The following is a 20,356-nucleotide window of genomic DNA, read 5'->3' as shown; positions in this document are numbered from 1 at the left end:
AAACAGGGTTTCCACACACTTCCAGAAAAGTTATGGTGGATGAACAAGAGTGGCTCCAAGGAAGTTCAAGACTTACAGTTTAGAAATTGTTGCTGGTAACATTAGCAAGCATTTTCTCTGTAATTTTGGATTACATTCCTCTGCCTGCTATTTCAGTGGAAGCTTATTCAAAATAACCAAGTTATTGTTTTGATTCAAATAATTCCATCAGAAGAATACCATGCAAATACATTAAACATTTGACCCGAAATAGCGCTGACAGTAATATATAGAAAAACCCAAATTATTGTTGACCTGAAACAGTTACTTAAAAAATAATAAAGCTTTGCTTCCTATTAATTAAATAAATGGAAACCAGAGTCTAGTGAATTATAGCTTACTGAAAGTGCTTGAACATCACTATAAGGACCCTTTTAGGGTAATTCTAGACAATGAGAACAGTAGTAATTGGATTACTTAGAGATGAGATTTGCCTTCTGATCCCGGGTGACATATAGTCTATTAAGCCGGTCCCCTCAGTCAAACTCTCCAGATAATTACTACTTTATCATTACATTGGACTACAGCTATTAGAGTGACATCAAAGCACAAATACACATTATTTCTAGCTCCATCCTCGCAAATGCATATTGAACTTGCACTTTTAAAACAATAGAACATCATTCAAACACTCTTCTGCTGTCTGGATATATTAAACTAATTTTCCCCACATCGGATCTGGATGATTCGTGTGCAATATTAATGAATAATATAACTTTGTCATTAAAGAACAATTATCCTTCTCATGTTATATTATTGCTTTCAGATTCACAAATTATGTGAATCCCTCAGGGCTTCCAGTCTCTGAAACATGAATACACAAAAAATAAGGCACAAAAGACAAATAAACTTTGATATTTAGCAATATAGATGAATCAACAATGTCACTTTCAGAAGACAATCAGATTTAAATATTGGCTCAGTATTCTAAATCTATCTTATGTGCAATACATGATGAGAATTTTAAATAAAAGGTATGGGAGATGGATCATGGTGAGGTGCTCAAAGGTGAAGAAGGTGCCAGATGAGTACAGAATGCAGCCAAATTGTCACTTAGAGATAAGAGCTACTTCAACACCTTGACAGTTTGGGCATAATCAGTGGTGAAAAGTACAGGGAAACTTCTCTAAATAGGAAGTGGTTGCCATCCATGAGACATGTTTCTGTCAATGCTGATTCAATCATCCACAATGAGATCATGTGCTTTCTTCATGAGTAAGTGGACATTATGGAGAGACCTAACGAAAGGGAAATAATTGGGAGAGGTAAGGGAAAAGTCATGGCTTGGCGTTAGGTGGTGCACACAAGACACCAATATTAAGAGAAAGCATGCTCTGAAAAAGAATGCTAACATTAATGACTCCTGACTCAAAGTACAATAATAAATTGGTTGCACTCTATTTAAACTTTGTTCAGGAATATCGTTTCAGATAGTGTGGAAAAACGTAGTTCCACAACCAAGGTGAGTTTGTTCAGGGAATGCAGGAGACTTTGCAGCAGAAGGTGTTTAGTTACATATGGACAGAAGGGTTTATTAAAGGGGCAGCTATCACACCAGTCTTCCTGGCTGCACTGAGGTTTCAGAACCTATAACCTCATGGTCAGTGCCTCTCTCCTGTTTTGGGTCTTGATTCTGGATTGCTCTCCTCTTCTATGTGTAGACCACTTTGTGTAAAAGGAAAAGGATGAAGGAAATAGCAGCAACAGTTTTCATACAGATGAGAAAGGCAAAAAAAAAAGCATAGCTGCTATGGGAAGTGAGCACTGATCTGCATGATATGGTGCTGGTGGTCACTGACCAGCTACACATTCATGGCACAGACCCTCTCTGGTTAAATTGGCCACTGTATTGTTACAAGGGACTGCATGACCATGAGTGCATTAATCCCTGTATCCCTCAAATACCTTGCAAAGTGTTTGGGTTACAGAAAACCTAGAGGTAGAAGTTGGGCAACACCTGAAATTGGGCACAATTCTGCGCATTGGAAAGGAAAGGCTTAAAAACCAAGCTGGTAAGTTGGATTCTGAAAATGAGACCCTAGGAATTGGAATTCAGGCCTCAACATTATAATTCCAGCAAGCAATTGGCTAGGATTTTATGGGCCCTCCTGCCCGGCATGATATTACGATCCTGCCGAACTGAATGGAGGTTTAAATGGCTCGCTGCATTCGCCGGGGCGGGTGACGCGCTTTGGCGGGGCCATAAAATCCTGGCCATCGAGTATTCTGACATAATTTGTAAAGCAGGGACTAAACAATTTTTGTTGATATTGAGGCCCACAGGTAAATTTAGTGAGGGAATGAGGTGCTGGTGAAGAAAATGAGATGAGCGTGGTTTGGCAGCAGCTCTCAGCTTTATCATGGTGCCAGGCAGAACACTCCAAATACACAAAATACCTTAAGGTTTTACAGCCTTTTTTGTGAGCAGCTTCTCCAGGACTGTTGGCCCAACCACTCAAGACCCCAAAATACTATTTGTAGTTTATGCAGCCAAAGCTTCAACTGGTCTAACCAGATAGAGGATCAGAATTTGAAATGAAGCTCTCTGGCCTCTAAGTTGGTTAATGTTGTTTTATGCCTATAAAACATATGGAACAATGTTGAAACTATGCCCAGCACCTGGACCCATGACAAATTCTGAGATACCTTCCTCAGTGAAGGGAGTCTCCTTAGTTTGAATGCATGGAGACAACTTTTCAGGGACAGCATCCACAATCACCTGTGTGGGATTATGGAAAGCTACAGAACTACTGCTAATACTGCTGTCTCCTCCTACGTCTCCTCACATTTGCCAGTCTTGGAGTGGATGTTCTCATGGGTCAAAAACACGGTGGGATCAGGGAAATGGGTGAAAGTCTTGTCCCAATCAGCCTGGTCCTTTACTCTTCCAGTGATGAAACTGGCCTGGGAAAGATTCAGCCATATAGGAGTAATTTTACAAGTTCAAATTCCCCACATGGTGGTCCTTTGGTTTGGGGTTTGGGCCCATTGTACCACTGTGGAACCCCAGGTGGACTCCACTTATGCTGTTGCTTGGTATTGTAGATGTGTTGATTGAATGCTGAGCTGGGAATAAAGTAAATCTCAATGCAAGGAATCTCTGGCCCTGGCCCGAGATGCCAATAGCTTTATTTAGGGAATGCACATTAATTACACTGAAGTTGAGTGTTGTTGAAAAACGACATTTGTCAAAGCCTTTCGTCTCGCACTCATCAGGACAATCACAAGAATACCAATGTCAGAGGAAGCAACAACTTTATACTGTATGAGAAGAGAGTGTTGATTAGTTGGCAAGTGGACTTGATTGGTAGAGGTGTTGCTATGGAGAATGCACCAGTTTTTTTTAATTTATTCGTGGAAGGTAGGCATCACTGGTTAGGCCAACATATATTCCCCATTCTTGTTCAGAGGGCATTTAAGAGCAAACCACATTGCTTTGGGTTTGGAGTCACATGTCGGCCGGCAAATTTCCTTCCCTAAAGGACATTAGTGAACCAGATGGGTTTTTCATGGTCATCATTTGACTTTTAATTCCAGATTTTTATCGAATTCAAATTCCACCATCTGCCGTGGTGGGATTCGAACCCAGGTTCCCAGAGCATTACCCTGGGTCGCTGAATTACTAGTCCAGTGACAATACCACTATGCCGTCACCTTCCCTAATTGCCCTTGTTCGGAGGGTATTTTTAAGAGTCAACCACATTACTGTGGGTCTGGAGTCACATGTAGGCCAGGCCCAGGGAGGACAGCAGATTTCCTTCCCTAAAGGACATTAGTGAACCAGATGGGTTTTTACAACAATTGACAATGGTTTCATGGTCATCATTTTTTAATTCCAGATATTTATTGAATTCAAATTCCACCATCTGCATGGTGGGATTCAAACCCAGGTCCCCAGCGCATTACCCTGGGTCTCTGGGTTACCAGTCCAGTGACAATACCTCTACACCACCGCCTCCCCTAATGGGGCAGGTGACTGACAGTTAACTGTCAAGCATTGTTGAAATTTAAACCAGGCAGCTTGACTCTGATTGGTCAAGGCATAGCCCTGAGAAATGAACCAGCGAATGGCTGTCACTTATTTTGTTTAGCTGAAACAGACACAATGTGTGTACATGTCCTCTCTGTCTGCAAAGAACAGGGCCCTGTGTATTAATATATGTAGCTTCCAGTACACGCAAATGCACCACATTGCAAGCCCGACTGACAAAACGAATTGGTTGTCAATATAATTTAGTAAATGTTGTCCAATTGTGGAATCACATCTAATGTTGGACACTGTGCTTTGAGTTTTGCAAGCGTGGCCTGGTTGGTTACGGTCTGTACCATGCCTGTTGTGAATAGTGACTGGGACATGCTGTTTGATATGATCCGTCAGTCCCTGGGACATATGGCCTACATATCTAGCATTATACTGACACTGACCAGCTCTCACAAACATCTTTGCTGGGTAATGCAAAACGTGTCTTCAATGGAATGACACCTAACCTCCTACCCCTGGCATGTTCCCGATATCTGGATGAAACATTTGCTATATTTAAATCCGTAGCAGCATGTAATAATTTCCTTGCATGTCCTGTGTTCAAATTCACCTTTGAAATGGAGCAATCAAATGCACTCTCTTTCCTTGATGTACTAGTTGAGCAATCTGCCAGGGGGTTCTTAACACAGCCTATTGCAAGTCTACCTTCACTAGTCAATACACACGTTGGGATTCTTACAGATCCACACACTGTAAGATTGGCTGTATCGGCAACCTCGTAAATAGGGCCCAAGCCATTTCACCATGCAAGCTTGATGCTGAAATAGGGTGCATCAAAGACATCATGCGGGATAATGGCTACACTGATCAGATCATTTCGTGCTGTATATTGCGTAAACTCATGAACGGGCCTAAGGGCGTCATTTTCGGTCCTGAAAAGTATCCATTCTACCTCAGATCACCCTGGAAGGGCAAGGTAACTCAAACACTTGAGCAACAGGTGAAGCTGTTTCACGCTGTTACTATGCAGCAGCAACACGAGTGGTATTTGCCACTAATAGGGTGCTGCTGTCAAGCCAAAATGATGTTCTGCCTACCCACAAATGAGTAATGTGGTGTATGAATTTCAGTGCCAGTGTGATGCTAGGTATGTAGGCCGTACATCCCAAAGATTATATCAAACAGCATGTCCCAGCTGCTGTTCACAAAGGGCAGGATGCAGAAGGCACCCAACCAGCCTGTGCTTGCAAAACTCAAAACACTGTGTCCAACATTAGATGCAATTCCATGATTGGACAACATTTGCTAAATAATCCTCAGTGTGCTACTAATTATGCTGACAACCAATTTAAGATTGTCAGTCAGGCTCACACATTTATGTGTACTGGAAGCTACATATATTAATACACAGGGCCCTGTTCTTTGCAGATGAAGAGAATATGTACACAAATTGTGCCTGCTTCAGATAAACAAAACAAGTGATAGCCATTCGCCTGTTCTCTCCTCAGGGCAATGCCTTGACTAATCAGAGTCAAGTTGCCTGGTTTAAATTTCAAACAATGCTTGGCAGTTAACTGTCAGACACCATTAACTGGTGCATTCTCCATGGAAACACCTCTACCAATCAGAGTTGTCAACCAATCAGCATTCTCTTCTCTCTTATGTTCTTATATCAAAGGTTATCGGGGTTAGTTGGGAATGCAGAAATTGAAACACAAGAAGATCAGCCATGATCTTATTGAATGTTGGAGCAGGATGGAGGGGCCGAATGGTCTACTCCTGTTCCTATTTCTTATGCAGTATGAAGTTGTTGCTTCCCCTGACATTGGTGTTCTTGCGATTGTCTTGATGAGTGCAAGACGAAAAGCTTCAACAAAATGTCTTTTTTCAGCAATAATTAAGTTCTGTACTACCAAACAACAATTTGTACACATAAGTAATAAATCCTTCAGTGCAAATTTTATCATGCATCAGTTCTTTGGAGTGTCCTAGTCATCACCTTGCATCAAGAAATCAAAAAAAATGAATAAGCCTAAGTCTGAGAAGCATAGGACCAAAATCAAAATAATCATCTCCTTTGGAAATTCTGATGATGCGATAAATTCCAAGAGGAAATGCCATCATAACACCCAAAATGAAATGTGCGATGTTGCATGAGCAATTAACAGGCAGGAAAGTGGCACATTTACTTTAGCCCAACCGACAGTAAAACCCTAATAATATTTAGTGCTTCATTCCTTATTATGTATCCTACATGGATTAATATTGCCTTTTATGAAAACCAATTGGTAACAAATACAGGAGCTGATAAAACTTAGAAGAAGAGATTGCTGAAAATGCAAAGGGATTTATTTTTAACTTTCTGAAGCCATCATAAAATTTTAACTGCTCTAAATGATTTTGGATTATGCGCAATATACCAATTAAATGTTTCTCCTACCATGTTTGGAATGTTGTCTGAGAAGTGTGGTAATCTGAGGTGTAATATACCTTTAAGAAGAATGTTATAATGTAAGATCACATGATCTTAGTGTACAATAGCAGAGTAGCGCGGGCTACCTCTGTAGTTAGTAGTCAGTAGTTAGTGGTTAGGCAGAATGTAGAGATAGAGTTAGAAGTATAAGCACATGTTTAGTTGCTGCTGAGTACGTTTGTAAATAAACAGAGTTTGCACCTATGAAGTGTCTGCTACTCAACTCTATCGTTAGTACCAAATCGGCCACCCTTACAACAAGCATGCAAACAGGATCCAATGAAATGGCTACGAGGATCCAACAAGAAGTTTAGATGACTGTGTAGAATTGCCAAAATACTAACACTAAGTGAATGCAATGATCTGGTTTAATCATTCAATGTGGGTACTAAAGCAGATATTAGAAAAGCCACTTATATGCAGCAAATATTTATCAAAATTATGTATTTCCATTTATATGCAAGGAAATGGGATGGTGATGGATTAAACCTATTGCACCAATTTTGCAGTTACAGCAAGAAGCACAGTTCTCGAAACTGCTGCAAATTCTCATTGAGTAATGCTTAGTTGGCTTAAAAATGACCAATGTCTAAGTACAGTGGCTTTTTACAGTCGACACCTGCATTTAAATGAAAAAGTTATGTCGCTTTTGGGTGATGAAAGTTGAACATGAATCATTATGGTGGGTGCTATTTGCTGGAAGAACAAACAGAGTCAAGTCTCACATCTTACCCAGCAGTAGTTCAAAAATACATTGCAAACCCTGACCATTCTGCCAGGCATGTAATAACCTAATCTGAATTGTTCTCAGACAGAACTCAATTTGGCTCGCACTCACCCTGCTCTTAGGCAGAACATTAACTCTCAGGTGGATCATGACTCAACCACTGGATGGTGTCAAGGAGGATCCAACATAATTATCCTGTCACCCAGAATTGCTGGAAGAAGCTGCAAAATCCACCAGCACCACTTAAAAAAAAATACACTGTGCCTGGTCATTTATCACATCGCTGCTTGTGGAGCTTTGCTTTCTGCAAATTAGTTGTTGTGATTCTACTGAAGTTATTGCGGCTGAGCAGGAAAAGCCCCAAGAAAATACCCAGCACTATGCACAAGCAAATTCTGAGTTTGAGTAGCGATCCAGTTATCCCTGAGAATTGTTTCTTTATTAACTAACAATTGCTCTAGAAGTTTAATACATAACTTGAATTGCAACACTTGGATTAAACTGTGCCACTATAAAACGTTACTTATTAAATCAAATAATAAACTCACAGATCATGGTGATCACTGCATCAAATGGGTCAATTCAGATCAACTTGAAGCAGGAGTGCCATCTTTTTACAGATCCAGATTATGATAGTAAAGACATTGCAAGCCATAAAGTTTGTGCAGGAGGATAGCTTTTGAAAACTCTGTCTAAGTGACTGAACTTTCAGTTTTGAGGGTACATGAATTTAGCAGGGTTTGAAGCCAGTCCTGCAAAGTTAAATGTCAATGCTCATCCTATCAGCAGTGCAATGAGTATGTCCATAGTATCTGGAGTGCCCTGTTCAGACTGATGGGAGGATTAGTACAAGTGACAAGAGTTTATGGCTCAAATTTTGCGGTTAGCGGTGCAGCGACATCACTTGTTGCTGACAGCGAATAAATCCACACATGAACCTACCGCGATCCCCATGGCAAGAATTTTGGTTTCCATGAGGGAGAATTCCACCTGGTGTGGGCTGCAGCAAGGCATTACTGTGAAGCATGGGTGCAAAAGGCAGACAGTTTTTTTGGGCATGGTCTACATTCACTGCATCACAAAAACTGTATAAAGCAGACTGCTGCAGTAAAACGCATCAAAAAAACTGATTTAGAAGACATGATTTCAGCTTACAATATTAAAAATGTGAACAATTTTTAAAAATTAAAAATTTAAACTTTTTTAAAAAGTGCAATAATTTTGATCAGATAAATCATTTTAAAAAGTGATATTTAGAAAGTCTGATAAACCATGCTAAAGTGTTTAAGGTTTTGCTTTTCAGCAAGATTCATCAGACTTTTAAAAGGTGAAAAAATTCGATCCATTTTAATTTCTAAAATTTTGTGGTCTTCTGCTTTAAGTATTTGTTAAGTGCCACTGATAGAAGTGGTTGCTGCAGAGACTGCAGTGAGAAGGAAAGGGCGCATCCATGTTGAAGCACCCTCGAAGGCCAGGTAAGTCTTTTTATTGCATGTGCTGGGCCCAGGAACACAGGCCTCAGTGATCAGTGGGCAAATCACTGCAGATGATTCAGTGCATTGTCAGAGGGGAGCCGCAGGGGGAAGCCCCTCCTTGGGCCATGGAGCAGACATGAAGGAAGACCACCTCAAGAAACTCACAGGGAGGAAGCCAGAGTTAACGTGGCGTATTCCCATGCACCGTTGTTCCATCCTGACACTGGTAAAATGCCAGTGGAGGTGGAAAGTGGCCCTTAATTATCCAATGAATTGTTTTAATTGGCCACCCACCTCCAGTCAGCGGGAGGCTGTGCCTCTTCCTTTTCCACCGCTCAGATTATCCTGTGGCAACGAGAAGATGACAGCATCCCTCCCAATGCTTTCTGCCACCATTTTACAAGGCCTCCCACCTCCCAGTCTTCCTTCAAAGGTCTGGTAAAACCCACCTCAACTGGTCCTAAAAATATACCATCGCAAGGGGAGGTGGTAGGATAGTGGTATTGTCACTAGACTGGTAATCCAGAGACTCAGGGTAATGCTGTAGGGACCCGGGTTTGAATCCCACCACGGCAGATGGTGAAATTTGAATTAAATAAAAATCTGGAATTAAGGGCAGAATTTTGCCCTTGATGGGCTTTGTGTTTCCTGTGCAGGGGGTGGGGGGGGTGATTCCCCAACTGTCAGAGTGCACTCTTTCGCGCATGCGCACAGAAGAGCACACATCTCCCTGAGACTAAGTGCTGTCTCAGGGGGAGCGCTGAAAGTTTTATAAACTTAAAAAATAGAAAAATAAAAAAATTATTAACATGTCCCCCTCATGTGACAATGTCACACGAGATGGGACATGTTCATAAATATCACATAAACTTTATTAAAGTTTTTTAAAACAGACATGAAACCTCATCCCGCCAGTGGATGAGGTTTCATGTTTTTTCAGAAGCCCACTGGGGCTCCTGGCCTGCCCACCAACCTTAAGGTTGGATGGGCAGGGCCTTTAATTGGCTTAATCATCCTGTCAATGGCCTCAATTGGCCATTGACTGGTCGGTGGGCGGACAGCTGATTTCGCTGTGCCCCCGCCTTCCTGAATATTTAAATGGGGCGGGGGTTTCCCCCCAACATCATCCCGCGTCATTTTCGCGTCAGCGAGCGGGCCCCACCCCCAGCTCGCCGACGGAAAAATTCTGCCCTAAAAGTCTGATGATGAAGATGAAACCATTGTCAATAAAAACCCAATGTCCTATCGGGAAGGAAATCTGCGGTCCTTACCTGGTCTGGCCTACATGTGACTCCAGACCCACAGCAATGTAGCTGACTCTTAACTGCCCTCTGAACAAGGGCAATTAGAGATGGGCAATAAATGCTGGCTGAGTCAGCAACGCCCCTGAATGAATTTAAAAAAAATCTTGGCAAATGGTTATGACTTTGGTAAATGTCTTGCTTCTGTTGATAAGACAGGAAATCAAATTACCACTGACAGCAAAATGTGCTGAATGTTTTTGTCTAGTGATGGTTGAAATAGTTTAAGAGCAGGACTCCTTGTTGCCACAAGGGAGAAAATCTGTTCCATGAATTTTCGGTCTCTATGGAATCCAGTTATGGATTACCTGTGAAGATATTATCATTGAAGTGGGATCTTCCTTCATGCTTAATTTTATTGCACTTTTCCTACAGATGGGAAGGGTGAAGTGTGTCCTGGGTGGTAGTACATAATAGCCGATAGTAAATCAGCAGCTCATGAAAAACCATACGAGTGTACCACAGATTGTTGATTAGCTATCGCCCAAGACAAATTCCACCCCAGGTTCCCTGTGATCCTTAAAATGGGATCCTTTTAAATTAGTATCTGAATATGTTGTGCGTTGTCTCCTTAACCTAACTTTTCCGAATGCAAAAGTCTACATAATCAGAAACAGTTGTAAATTTTTCTCCAAATTCCAACTTCCTATTACTCCTCTATCACGAAGAAAAAAATTAAAACGCAGCAGTGAGACAATCGGTCTGATTAGTTTAACTGGTTTGATAAACTATTACTTTGACTATTATGTGGTCAACCTTTCAGATAAGATTTTTAATTGAGTTCCTTTTACATCATCATCCATTTTAGAATTAATAAGGCATAGGAAAAAATCCAGTTATGATCTGTATAGAACAATTATAAAACTTTCCCATTATCTAATCTTTCTTTGTCAGTGTATCATCTATCTAAATATCAGTCTGAATCTATTCTAGTAACGGAAAAGTTACGTTTTTCTGTAATATGCACATGCGCAAATATTTGTAGAGATAGCCAAAAAAGTTGCAGTACATTTAATGCAGCTTTGTTAAGTTTGCATCGTATCAATTATAAAGGAGATATATGCTTCACAAATGTATCTTTGAAAATGCACACACTAAAACTATGGTTTATTAAAGAGATAGGTTTTGGAGCAATAATTACCCATGGCAAAGAAAGGGATTCCCAGTAGAGTGGAGTTGTATTTGCCATCAGTGCTGATGAATATCCCTGCTGCAGTGACAGTGGAAAGGCAGATTGTGATAACTCCTAGCAGTCCTAGGAAGGGTTTGCTGCGGAGGCAGTCCCTCAATGCGCTGGTGAGAGTGGCAGCAATCAGAACCAACACTAAGCTCACCACCACCTCAGTCCTGGCCACAGTATTGGTCTTATAAAAGTCCTTCCACAGACCAGAAGATGTCAAGGGGTATAGCTGCAGATCACTGTGCTCCTGTTGAAATTTAAGCATGAGCTGGCAGAATTCAGCTTCCCATTTCTCTGCAACATCTTGTAAGGCAGACCCGTAGCTTTGCAAGTAGTAGGTGATCTGTACTGCACTGGCTGATTTAACCTGGTGTTCTCTACTGTTGGGGATGAAGATCACTCCTCCAAGCTGATGTCCGATAAAAGTCACCCTACCGTCCTTTAATGATAAAATGATTATGTTCATATTAACTTGCAGTTCACAAAAAAGTTTGTACAATTTTTCATTAAATATATTAGAGCTAAACCATGCAGTATTATATCACTAATAAAACCTGATAAGCATTTAATGTCATGCTGAAAATAAAAATAATCAGAGTTACAGAGCAACAATTCCTGTTGCTTAGAATGATGATCAATTCTGACTACAAGGTATAATAGCAGATCAGTGAACCTAGAATTTATGCACTGTTTTTAGTATGAATTAGTATAATCTGGGTGATTGAGGAATTTAGGGAGGAATCCACTTCCTGTGGTATTCTTCCCCTTTCAGTTCTCGTTGATAACTTTTGATGAGGATAGAAGATATCTTCCTCCCAACCACCATCATAATCCAAGCTGCTCCATCAATCTCGCCAGTTCTGCCCACTGTATGGTCAACAGTAAGTGTGCTGGCATCAAGGAGGCATATCAGGACTGTCAGTGAGCTCTGTAGATGCACATCCTAATTGGAATACATCTTAGGCAGATTAAATGCCATTAGGGAATTGATAAACGGCTAAAGGGACACTTGGCAAGGTAAGTCAGACTGTCGAACTCAGACTGCTCCCACACCCACCACCCCACCATTGAGTGACAAGGTTTCATATGATTCATTGGGTAGACTCACTGGTAGTATGTGAATGGCTAGGGCACCTGTTTCCATTATGTATAATAGTTTTGTCCTTGGAATTTGATTCAAGAGAAAAGCAAACGGGCATATAGAATTCCTATCCTACCACACTTGTGGTGTCTGAGCTGGACCTTCACTTTATGTTCAGAGAAAAAACTTTGTTTGCAGCGAAAGGTTAGGATCTGAAATGTCTTTCCTGGGAGTGTGGTGGAGGTAGATTCAATCAATTTCAAAAGGCAATTGGACATGGACCTGAAGAGGAAAAAAAATACAGGGCCATGAGAATGGATGGGTTAGCTGAGCTACTTTTGCTGTGAGTTGGCATGGACATGACAGGCTGAATGGCCTTCTTCTGTGCTGTAATCATTCTACATTTATACATGGTGTCTTACTTGACCTCAAGATAATCTTCCAGCTGCCTATGGCCTCAACAACGCCACTTGACTCTGTCTTGCCTTTGCCTACTACTACTGAAACCCTTATCCATGCCTTTTTTCCCCCCAGACTTGACTATTCCAATGCACTCCTGGATGGCATCCTATGTTCCACCCTCTGTAGACTTGAGAACATCCAAACCTTTTCTGTCCATGTCCTTACACACACCAAGTTGCATTCACCTATCACCTCTGAGCTCACTGACCATGATTGGCTCCCATTAGCAACCCGTTGATTTTAAAATTCTCATCCTTGTTTTCAACTCCCTCCAGAGTCTCACTCTTTCTTATCTCTATAATCCTCCAGCCTCACAATCCTTTGTGATAGCTGCACCCTTTAATTCTGGCCTCTTGAACATCCCTGTTTTTAATCACCCTACCATTGGCAGCCGTGCTTTCAGTTGCCTGGATCCTAAGCTCTGGGATCCCCTCCCTACGCCTCTTTACTTCTCTTGCCTCCTGTAAGATGCTCCTAAAAACTTTGACCAAGCTTTCAGTCATCTGACTTAATGTCACCTTATATGGCTTGGTGTCATATTTTGTTTGATAATTCTTCTGTGCAGTGTCTTGGGACACATTATTACATTAAAGGCACCATAAAAAATAAAATTTGTTGTTGTTCTACATTATATAATATATATATATATATACACACTTCTAACACATAGTTGTTTTCTGAATCCCTTCTTGCAAGCACAGAAAGTAGTGTTGCTATTAGTGGACATTCCTCTTTCTAATATTTTAATGTAGGTGTTGAACAATTCAGTTTAGGTGTGTCAATACCATCATTAAAATAACAAGTAAATAAATAGCATACAAAAGAAATTAATCATTTTTCTGTATGTTTCATTGTCTGTAATTCTTGTATTGTTTTAGTAAAAGCAATAGGCTGGTTATGTTAGAAATATATATAATATGACCTAAAATACAGCACCATCATTTTGAATGTCATAAATATAAACCATTAATGTAACAAAAATTACCAATAAAATTGTAGATGCCATGGAATTACAGTTGTGTTGACACAGCACATTTTGAAGGTTAACAAGCGTGTCCTCAGTTATAGATTTTTTATAATTGGTTTAACAAAAGTGCTGCGGCATACAAGCACAAAATTAACTTTAAATATTGTAGTGACCTTCTCGATGAAGCATTTTCACAATCTTGCTCAAACTGTTTTATTGATGGTGATGCCAGATTTACCAATTGACAAGCTCAAAATTGTCAGCCATTTATTATATCACTCAGAAAAATGAACATTTCCAGAGACACAAGTGTTTTCTTTGCTTTCTGTTGATTTCTAAGGGGCATGGGCTCAGAGCTTAACTCTGACACTAAACAGCACTAAATTAGCAATCTCAGTCAAAAACAGCACAAAATTGCTATTGTGAGAAATGAAACCTTGGTGAATAAGGGGGTGTTTTTCTAAGGATGGAGTTGAGACACAATTATTTATGACAACAAACAGCATTTTGACAGTCAATGTTTCAAGTCATATATCAGTTTGTTTGTGCTATAGAAGAAAATTCAACTTTCTCAATAGCATTAGTTGTTATTATCAATGGATCAGAATAGTTGAAAATATGCGTGGAAGGTATTAGAACCCAATCAAGCAGATGTTGCAGTGACAAAATATTTTTATCTGAGTTAGCACCTGGTGTTTTTGTCGTGGTATGGAAGGGGCTAAGAAGCAGTTTTACTCAAAGAAGTAACATCCCAGTTTAAATTGATGCAATTATTATAGACTTTGGTCAATATGGCTGTGATTAAAGTCTGTGGGAGGGCTCAAGCCATTCAGTTCAAATACAAATTTATTGAAGGGTTGTTCAAACATGTGTCTGATATCTGTTTCATCGGCAGTGCATATAAATTAAATAGATTGTCAAAAACCTTTGAAGAGACTCAATCAAGCTAGATCGTGAGAAAAATACTGTTAAATAAGGACACTACTTATATCATGGTTTAGCACAGCAGTTTTCAACTATTTATTATTTTCTGTTATGGAAGAAACTTAGGGCAGAATTTTACACTCCCCTGCAGGCAGGTTTGCAGGCAGCGGGGTGGGGCTCACAAAATGCCAAGGGCGCCTTTTCAGGCATTTACTTGCCCGCCAGGGCCCCGCTGCAATCCTACAAGTGGTGGGAGAGATGTTGGATGGCCCATTCAACCATGTGCCAATTAATGGCTGCTTAAGGGCCACTTGCTGCTTCCGCCGCTATTTCATGGGCAGTGGGCTGAGCCAGGAGTCAGATCAGAAACCCAGCAGTTAACATAGTTCAGACTTCAGGTGTGGTGGGGGGGTGGTGGCAGAACTGGGGGTGCCTCCTTTACAGGCCCCGTTTCGATAGGAGGACTACCCGCAAGCTGAAATGCCCTTTCTTCCCTCCCCCTACTCTCTCAACCCCACCCCCGATCCCCCATACCCTATCAGAGCCTGATCGCAACGATGCGCCCCCCCACCCACCCCACACTAACCTTGCATCCAACTCCAGTGACGAATATTGCTGAGGGCTGGATGTAGTCCCAACATTGACTACTGCTCCTGGTGGCACTGCTGTGACCAAAGAGCTGCCAGTCATCCAATTGGCTGGCAGCTCTTGGAAGTGGGACTTCACAGAACTGTTACAATACAGAAACAGACCATTTTCCACATTGATTCAGGCTCCCTGAATGAACAATTCACCTAGTGCCACTCCCCTACCTTCTCCCTACAAAACTGTACAGTCTTCCTTTTCTGATAATAATCCCATTCCTTTTTATATGCCTCGATTGAACCTGCCTCCACCACACTCTCAGGCAGTGCATTCCAGATCGTAACCATTCGCTGTTTGAAAGAGTTTCTCCTCATCCTGCCACTGCTTCTTTTGCCAATTACCTTAAATCTGTGCCCTCTAGTTCTCAATCTGTCCACCAATGGGAAAGGCTTTCCCCATCTACACTGCCCAGGCTCCTCATGATTTTGAATACCCCTATCAAATCTGTTCTCAACCTCTCCTCTTCTCCAAGGAAAACAGTATCAACTTCCTCAATCTATCTATGTAACTGAAGTTCCTCAGGCTTGGAACTATTCTCTTGAATATTTTCTGCACTCTCAGTTGCCTTCACATCTTACCTAAAGTGTGGCACCCAGAATTGGACAGAATAGTCCAGTTGAGTCCAAACCAATGTTTCATATAAGTTTAACATAGCCTTCTTGCTTTTGTACTCTATGTCCCTATTAATAAGGTCTAGGATGCTGCATGCTTTATTAATCACTCTCTCAAACTGTCCTGCCACCTTCAATGACTTATGCACAAATACAGCAAGGTCCCTCTCCTCTTTCACCCACTTCAGAATTGCCCCCTTTATTTTATATTGTCTCTCCATGTTCTTCCTACTAAAATTATTAATTTCACACTTCTTTGCATTGAATTTAATCTGCCACTTATTCACCCATTCCAAAAATCTGCCTATGTCTTTTTGAAGTTCTACGCTAACCTCCCCACAGTTCACTATGCTTCCAAGTTTCGTTTCATCCACAAATTTTGAAAATGTGCCCTATGCACCAAGGTCTAGGTCATTAGTATATATCAGGAAGAGCAAGCATCCCAACACTGACTCCTGGGGAATTCCACTACATGCCTTTCTCCAGTCCGAAAAACATCCATTAACCACTACTCTCTGTATCCTGTCACTCAGCCAATTTCATAACCAAATTGCTACTGTCCCTTTTATTCCATGAGCTATAACTTATATCATGGAGAGGATGTATTTGCTCTCCTACTGCCTGTAATTAGTTTGTTTTATATGGAAAGAGGTATGCCTCTTCTTACCCGTGGAGTGTGTATTCCAATTAAATAATTCAACAGCAAGCTTTTGTGAGTTTAAAATAAAACAGGTTATTTATTCTCACATACTTACTCAGAATTAGTGCAAAATCACACACCCAGTCTCATGCACACGGACTCACAAATATTAGATATAGATAATGCATTTTTACAGATCACAGTTAACTCAGTCTCTGATTTATGATCTCCGGTCTCCCATGTGGCAGGCCTCTGGCTTCTTGAATCAACTGGATGATTAAAGTTGAACCTAGGGTCTTGTAAAGCAAAGGGCTCACAGCAGATTGCGAGGTTTCATGTAGTCAAATATTTAGGAGGTTGGTGCTTGGGTGAACTTTAAAACAGGTAAAGGACTTTGGCTGCTTGATGAATTGCAATTAGTTTCGGTGTCTGATTGTCAGACTGCCTGATGACTGGTGGCTCTTAAAAGGCAAATATGGGACAGCCCTTCTCTGAAGCTATTGTCTTGTTGGTGTTCTTATGTAGTCTGCCCAGGTCTCTTCTGGGTCTTGGGGCAATAAAGGATTTCAGTATCATAAGCCAGGTTTGGTCACATGGTCAACAGCCATAGTCCACCCATAATGGCTTAAAGCCAAAAGGTTATTGATATGCAATAGGAGATAGATGGTGGTCTTTCATACTTGTGGAGAACTGGTCTCATCAGCTTTTCTTTGTTGAACTGCAAACCTGGAGGCGTAGAGTCTAGGAGTCCTGTGTTTTGATTAAGATTCGAACAAAGGCAGGTGTGAATTCCACAGATAACATTCATCTTGGTTTTTCAATCCCTTCCCCCCACCCCACCCCCATTAGGGCTATCTGTACCTTGCTTGTCCTGCTTTCTACCCTTAATTAGCACATTCCTTTAGATAATATCACCACCTTCAACACCTCTTTGTCCTTATGTCTGTGACGTCTTCTGGTTATCTCCACCTATCACTGGCCCTCTATCCAGCTCTTCTTGTCCCACCACCCCCCCCCTTAAACCAGCTGTTTGGTTCTGTTGAAGGGTCATGAGGACTCGAAACGTCAATTGTACTCTTCTCCACTGATGCTGCCAGACCTGCTGAGTTTTTCCAGGTATTTCTGTTTCTGTTTTTGTTGTAGCTTATATTTCACCTCTCTTCTATTTTTACTTAGTTCTGTTGAAGGGTCATTCGGACTCGAAATGTTAACTGTGTTCCTCTCCGTAGATGTTGCCAGACCTGCTGAGTTTTTCCAGGTATTTTTGTTTTTGTTTTGGATTTCCAGCATCCGCAGTTTTTTGCTTTTTGCTTTCATCTTGGTATGTCCATTCCAGGGGGAGGTCCCTACCCATGGTTATTCAATTTGCAACTCTCCAGGAGCTTGGATAAGAAAAGACCACTTGATCCCTTGGCACCCATATTAATAGCTCAACAGTGTCAATTTTAAATAAATAGAAGGCAGTTCCAAAAGCTTCCACATGAGCTCAGTCCATGTGTAAAGTTATGAATATGACATGCTTTTACTGGGCAGGATGCACTCTGCCGTGTGGGAAAAAATTTGGAATCTTGATTACATTTTGTTACATTGCTTTCCTGGTAAAGCAAGAAAAATAGGATCACATATTCTGCACTCACTCTACCATCCACAAATTAATCTTATACTGCAATTGTTTGTAATAGTTTTCTCTTCAAGCTTGGGTTCCTCATCATCTTCCTTGGGATGAGGCTCAAATGCGAGTGAATTTTCATTGGGTGTTAGGGTCTGGTTTGAAGAAGGCTTGTATTCAGGGTTCTGGTGCCTTCAATCCCCTTTTCCTTTTAAAATTTCTAGTTTTGTTTTGTCTAGTGGGCTAAGACTTTTATTAACATTTGGTTGTAGCGCTTGGGAAACTTTACCACCAGCAGGCATGTGGCTTTTGGTGAGCTGTGAAATAATTGGAGTTCCAGTTTAATTCTGCAGTGTTGGAAAGAATCAGATTTCATAGGGTGTTGAAGGGCAATGCATGTTTATGCAAATATCTGTTGCTGCATAGCTGTCCTGGCTGTACCATGCCTTATCTCTTCAATGGTTGCTTCAACAACTCATGGGTTAGATAATTCTGTTTCCTGTATGTTGATAAATATTATTTCTAAGGTGATTGTGGGTGGTGAACTGGTTTTAGACCCCACCTCCTGCACCTTGTCTTCAGTGGTATCTAATGTTGAATTGTTGGGCTGGGTGATATTTGAATTTTGAACTTATCCACCTGTTCTTTTAGTGGGTAAGTCTGCACACACTGCACTTGTATTTTCTTGTGGGCTTCACAAGTGCTGCTTGTCTTCAGGTGTATTGTCTTCCCTTTGCCATTTACCTTGGGGATGGATTTTTCCCCAATCTATCCCATGTCCTCTGGGACACTACTGTTCAGTGTCTGCCGTACTCCCCTGTGGCACTTCAACTAGGTGAGCCATCTCCCTCACATTCTATCTGTCTGCTTGGGAACTCTCTTAGTCCCTATTTAAATCCTGGAAGAAAGTTTCTGCTAACCACACATTGGGTGCATTTCCTTCAACCCTTGCTGCTCCTGTTCCAGCATTTCTGCTTTCCTCTGGCTCTATGTTGGCCCTTTTAAATTCTATTGGCCCTACTCTGGCCTCTGTAAATCTGGCTGCCTTAAATTCTATGGGCTCTAACCTAGCCCCTGTAAATTATATTGATTTTTCTTTCACCTCTTTAGCCCTTACTGGTTCGGTGCCAACCACCACCCACCCCCTCTCCCCCACAATAGGATTTTAGGGACTTCCTCAACCCTTTGCAGCTGAGGAGCATTTTGCTTGTTCCCATCATCTTTCCCAGTCTTCTTGGACTGTTCTGGACCCTCTGGCCATAAGACTGCACTTCAAACAATAAGTTACCCCCAACATTGGCAAGCTCAGAATGACCCCGACCATCACTACTGAAGAGCTGAAAGAAATTTCTATTAGTAAAAAGCAGTACTGGAGAAATTAATGGCACTGAAAGTTAATAAATCACCTGGACCTGATGATCCACATCCCAGAATGTTGAAAGGTGGCTGTAGAAATGCTATAGACCCTGGACTAATTCCTGCAGGTGGGAAGGTAGCAAATGCAATCCCACTTTTTAAGAAAGGAGGGAGAGAGACAAAGGGGAACTGCAGGCCTGTTAGCCTGCCATCAGTAGCAGGGAAATGCTAGGATCAATTCTAAAGGATGTGAAACCTGGACATTTAAAATTAGTAGTAGGATTGGGCAGAGGCAACAAGGATTTATGCAAGGCAAATCATGTTTGACAAACATGTTAAAATTTGCTGAGGATATAACTAGCAGAATGGAAAAGGGAGAACCAGTGGATGTGGTGTATTTGAATATTCAGAAGGTTTTTGATAAGGTCCCACACAGGAGGTTAGTTAGCAAAATTAAAGCACATGGCATTGGGAGTAATATACTGGCATGCATTGAGAATTGGCTAATGTTCAGAAAACAGGGAGTAGGAATAAATGGGTCATTCCCAGGTTGTCAGGCTATGGCTAGTGGGGTACAGCAAGGATCAGTGTTTGAGCCCCAACTATTCACAATGTATATCAATGATCTGGATGTGGAGACTAAGGGTGGAATTTTCCCAGAATTGCACTAAGTGCGGTAGCGGGTGAGTAAAATGGAGTCCTACCCGCCGACGAAAATGACGGTTTTCACGTCCCGAGCCCGCCTCATTATTTATTCATTCCCGTGAAAGATGCCATTTCCATGGCAAGAGGGCTCTCATTCACCCTCCCGCCACCACCCCGCTGTTGCATCACGCCGGCCGCCATCATGAAAAGTCAGCTGCCAGCAAAGCGCTCATCGCCAC

The 20,356-nt window shown here is 41.4% G+C and overlaps 1 protein-coding gene across 3 annotated transcripts in view; it reads right to left on the bottom strand.

The window, feature by feature from the left end:
- ptchd4 (patched domain containing 4) overlaps positions 1-20,356 on the bottom strand; it is a 99,528-nt gene that overhangs the window by 49,412 nt on the left and 29,760 nt on the right. For 2 of the 3 annotated variants that reach the window (XM_078542071.1, XM_078542073.1), the window contains exon 2: positions 11,139-11,616. In XM_078542071.1, the coding sequence (XP_078398197.1) occupies positions 11,139-11,616 (478 nt within the window). Of the gene's footprint in view, positions 1-10,778; positions 11,617-20,356 lie in introns of those variants that run through there. The other variant, XM_078542074.1, reaches the window with a different exon arrangement.

The sequence above is a fragment of the Cetorhinus maximus genome, chromosome 5 (assembly GCF_964194155.1).
Source record: "Cetorhinus maximus chromosome 5, sCetMax3.hap1.1, whole genome shotgun sequence".
NCBI classification, from domain to species: domain Eukaryota; kingdom Metazoa; phylum Chordata; class Chondrichthyes; order Lamniformes; family Cetorhinidae; genus Cetorhinus; species Cetorhinus maximus.
The sequence above is the reverse complement of the archived record's forward strand: the minus strand, read 5'-3'. Positions and strand labels throughout refer to the sequence as shown.